The sequence below is a fragment of the Protomyctophum bolini genome (assembly GCF_963924005.1).
Source record: "Protomyctophum bolini genome assembly, chromosome: 16".
Lineage (NCBI taxonomy): Eukaryota > Metazoa > Chordata > Actinopteri > Myctophiformes > Myctophidae > Protomyctophum > Protomyctophum bolini.
Window position 1 is genome coordinate 2,080,649 of NC_137877.1, and position 3,914 is coordinate 2,084,562.

General features: G+C 53.8%; 1 protein-coding gene across 1 annotated transcript in view; it reads right to left on the reverse strand.

Moving 5' to 3' along the window:
• Positions 1 to 601: 601 nt before the first annotated feature.
• Positions 602 to 3,914, reverse strand: part of edar (ectodysplasin A receptor) — a gene marked incomplete at its 5' end in the record, with an annotated part of 4,428 nt that continues 1,115 nt past the window's right edge. The window contains 3 exons of the mRNA XM_080785227.1: positions 602 to 1,508; positions 1,616 to 1,679; positions 2,120 to 2,477. Of these exons, the coding sequence (XP_080641353.1) occupies positions 1,075 to 1,508; positions 1,616 to 1,679; positions 2,120 to 2,477 (856 nt within the window). The 3' untranslated portion in view covers positions 602 to 1,074. The remainder of the gene's footprint in view (positions 1,509 to 1,615; positions 1,680 to 2,119; positions 2,478 to 3,914) is intronic.

Below are 3,914 nucleotides of genomic sequence, written 5' to 3' on the forward strand. Positions count from 1 at the left end.
GGGTGCTGGAAATCACAGGCACTTTGCACCCCGCTCTGTAAACCACAACACCTCGGCCTATTAGGGGGCCGGGCCGCCACACGCCAAATAATTAGGGCTGGCGGCAGCAACTAGACCGCAGGATTGGGGGTTAAAGGGGGGGGGGGGGGACCGGCAGAATGGGAGCGTTATACGAGGGTGGTGGTGGTGGTGGTGGGGGGGTCACAGACTGGGTCACTGGTGGGGAAGTAGTCACAGCAAGACAGACGTGCGTGCGTGCGTGCTGAGTGTTGAAAGACGGTAACGCGTGTTTAGGGTCGAGCATGGGGAGGAAGCCATCTTGTTCTGTAGTTATAAAGCAAGAAGACGTGGATTATTCCAGACGGGTCCCGTCAGCAGCAGCTGTAGCAACAGCAGCAGCCCCAAAGGTTCAAGTCCATAGAACAGATGAGGTGTCGTTGCTTTTAGGTGTACGTATGTACGTATGCTCCCCAATGGGCACCTTGCATGCCACTGCTGCCGTGGAGTAAGGTTGAAATGTCTTCTAACACCGTACATGTGCCCTCAGAGTCCTGCTTTTCTTTAGTTCTGGTCTAAACCCGGACATGTGCTCTCAGAGTCCAGTTCTGGTCTAAACACGTACACGTTCCCTCGGAGTCCTGCTTTTCTGTAGTTCTTACGATGACGCGAACGGCACAACTAGTGCTCTGTCAGAATCTGGTGAATAAAACGTCAGAAAGGTCTTCGGTGCTGAAGCGTCCAGCGCGTAGTTTAGTTCGTCAACATTTAAGTCAATGTGACTCCCTCCTCCATGGAGGACTCCCTCCTCCATGGAGGGGGGGGGGAAACGTGAATGTGGGGAGAGAAAGAAAATAAATCCTAAAAAAAAAAAGTTTGGTTGTTGATGGCCTATACTGTTCTTCATGTGATGACGGGGAGGTGGTGGCTGGGGGGTGGCTTGTGGTATACGTATATGTGCCTCATGCTCCTGATCTGCCCCAGTGCTGCGTCAGTGTTTCTGGGTAAAGACGTCTCTAAACCCACCGCACCGCTCTGGACTCCCAACACGGGCCCCTCTCATGGGGGGGTATGTGGTCACACGCTGGCGCAGCGCGGGGACGGACACGGAGAGGGCGCCGAGGAGGAGGAGCAGGACACCAGCTGGCCGTGGAGGCCGCCGCCCATCGGGCGCCCCGCCATGCCGGTCGGTACCCCTCCTCCTCCTCCCCCCACCCCGGGGTCCCCATGGCTGCCCAGCAGCACGTCGGAGCACAGGGACTCCACGGCGTCCAGCCTCTCGATCTGCACCAGGCGCATCAGCAGGTCGGGGATGCTGTAGCCGGCCGTGCTGACGCGCTCGAACAGCTGCAGGCCGTCGCTCATGCCGCCGATCTCGTCGCGCTTCAGGCCGAAGCTCTCGGCCAGGTGGCGCCACGTCTTCACCACGGCCGCCTCGCTGCTGTAGGAGGAGCTCAGCATGCGGCTGGCCTTCTCCAGGCAGTCGAACGGCAGCTCTGTGGGACTCAGGCCTGGGGGGGGGATACAGGGAAAAATGTAGTTTTTCTTATTTGTATTTTAGGTTTTCTGAGCTCAATTGCACCCTAAAGAAAACTCTTAACAGTAGAACTGGTCCTACCTTCTGCAACGCTGCAGGCTCTGGCGTACAGATCCAGGATCTTCTTCCTCCGACTCTGGAGGATCTGTGTCGGTCAAAGATAAATAACACAAGTGAGAAATTATTGAACGATGGTAGCCGTCTAATTGGGGGGGGGATACGTTAGTCAGTCATGCCAACAGTCCAACATACGTGGCCAGTTAAGACTCACCTGTGGCTTCCGTGTGCGGTTATGGTCAGTGTTGTTTTCGTCGACTAAAACTATGACGGAAAATGATCATCGACTACCTTTTTTCACTGACGAAAACTAAACGGAAACTAAAAGAAAACTAAGCTACGATGACTAAAACTAAGACTACATATATCGACAATTTCGATTTTTAGACTAAATGCCTTCGAAATAATCTACAGGCTCAGAGTGAGCTTACAAAATGTACAGTATATATAACGTTTGCGTTCACACAGACCCTCCAAAAGCTATAAGGACATAGAGGAGGGTCCTCAGTCCACTCAGACTGCACTCACCCCTGTGCTCTTGTTGTTGTTGTTGTTGTTGAGCGCGTTGGCGTTGCTAATGTGGTTAGCGCTGGTGAACTGGTTGCCGTTGCCGTTGCCCAGGTGGTTGACGCTGTGGTCGGAGACGTTGTGGGCGGAGCCGGCGGCGGTCCCGGCGGCGGTGCCCCCGTTGGGGGTCCGGGTCTCGCGGGCCAGCAGCCCCAGGGACAGCAGGCAGAGGTCGGGCTTGTTTCCCACGTTGAGGAGGCAGTGGTTGGGGTTGTGGTCGCCGCCGGCCCCGCCCCCCTGCTTGTCCGAGGCCGCCTCCTCGTCGCTGTCGATGCTGCGGCTCAGGAGCTGCTCGTTCTCTGACGACGCGTCGTTCTCGCTGCGATGGAGCGCACGGCACACGCACGCACGCACACACACACACACACACACACACAGAGACACAGAGACACTTGCATTACTACCTCGTGTCCACATAGAGCAGAATAGTGGAGGTGTTGTTTTCCTTGTTAGTCGTTCTCATTTTCATGTCAAGGACCCCAAACATATAGGTAATTGGCCGCCGACCCCCATCTGAAAATATGTAGTTCCAGGGACCCCCCCCCCCCCAGAAGCAAAGATTTGAGTTTAAAAAACGTTCGCTCTGAAAGAATATATATTCAAAGATTGGCAAAACATTTTAACGATCTATAAGCTCGTAGCGCATCACTAGCTTGTAGATCTGCTGTTTCAATAGCTAAAGTAGAACATAATGCTTTAAAACACCAGAATGGGTTTTTAAACGATGTGAAAAAGGTTGCAGGAAACCAGTGGCTTTGTCGGCCAAAGCGTTGACAAGACGCTGTTCACTGTCAGCTCTCGCTGGCCCTGCATCAGACTATAGCCTCATGGTATAGTAAGTATATATAGCTCTATACTATACGTGGCTGACCATACAGAGCCAGGGCCGTCTCCAGGCACAGTTCAGCAGGGGGGGCATACTTTTTTCCAAAGGGGGCACTTCATTTGTGAGCGCTCACGAGGCATCGTGACGCATCGTGAACGTTCACGATGCGTCACGATGCCTCGTGACGCATGGTGACGCATGGTGACGCATGGTGAGCGCTGCAGGTCTTGCTCAGGGACTAGTATATATTGGGGCGAGCTGGGCAACTCTCTGGGTACACAAGGACGCTCACACAACTCCTTTGTTTCACAGTCTCTCTCCCTCTCTCTCTCTCTCTCTCTCACACACACAGACACGCACGTGCACGCACGCACGCAGGCACACACACACACACACACCAAATGCACACAATGGCATTGTTTCCCAGACATCCAACACCTCCCCTGGCAGCTGACGCAGTGAGTTAGCACACCCTTTGGCACGCACCTATACCCCGCACTGTTTACTGCCCTAGACGCTGAGGGGCTTCTCACACTGTGTGTGTGTGTCTCATCTTTTTATAATTTATACGTGCACACACACACCCTCCTCCCTCCCTATATTGAAACAACGTATCACTGTACGCTACGGGCACTGACTGTACTATATTTGAGTACAAAGGCGCGCATAGTGCTCATTGTTACTTTCACGGTGCGAGATTAGCCGATTTAGCACTGAGGCGTGCCCCTGTGTGCGCGCGTCCGTCCGCAGGTTCGCTAGACTACAGGCGGATCATCCATTTCATCTTCATCCCCCTGACGTTGTCGTCCACTTGGACCCAATAAAGCTACGTTGTCTTTGAAAGGAGACGAGAGGCAGAGAGATGGAGGGAGAGAGACATAGAGATGGAGGGAGAGAGAGAGAGAGAGATGGAGGGAGAGAGACATATAG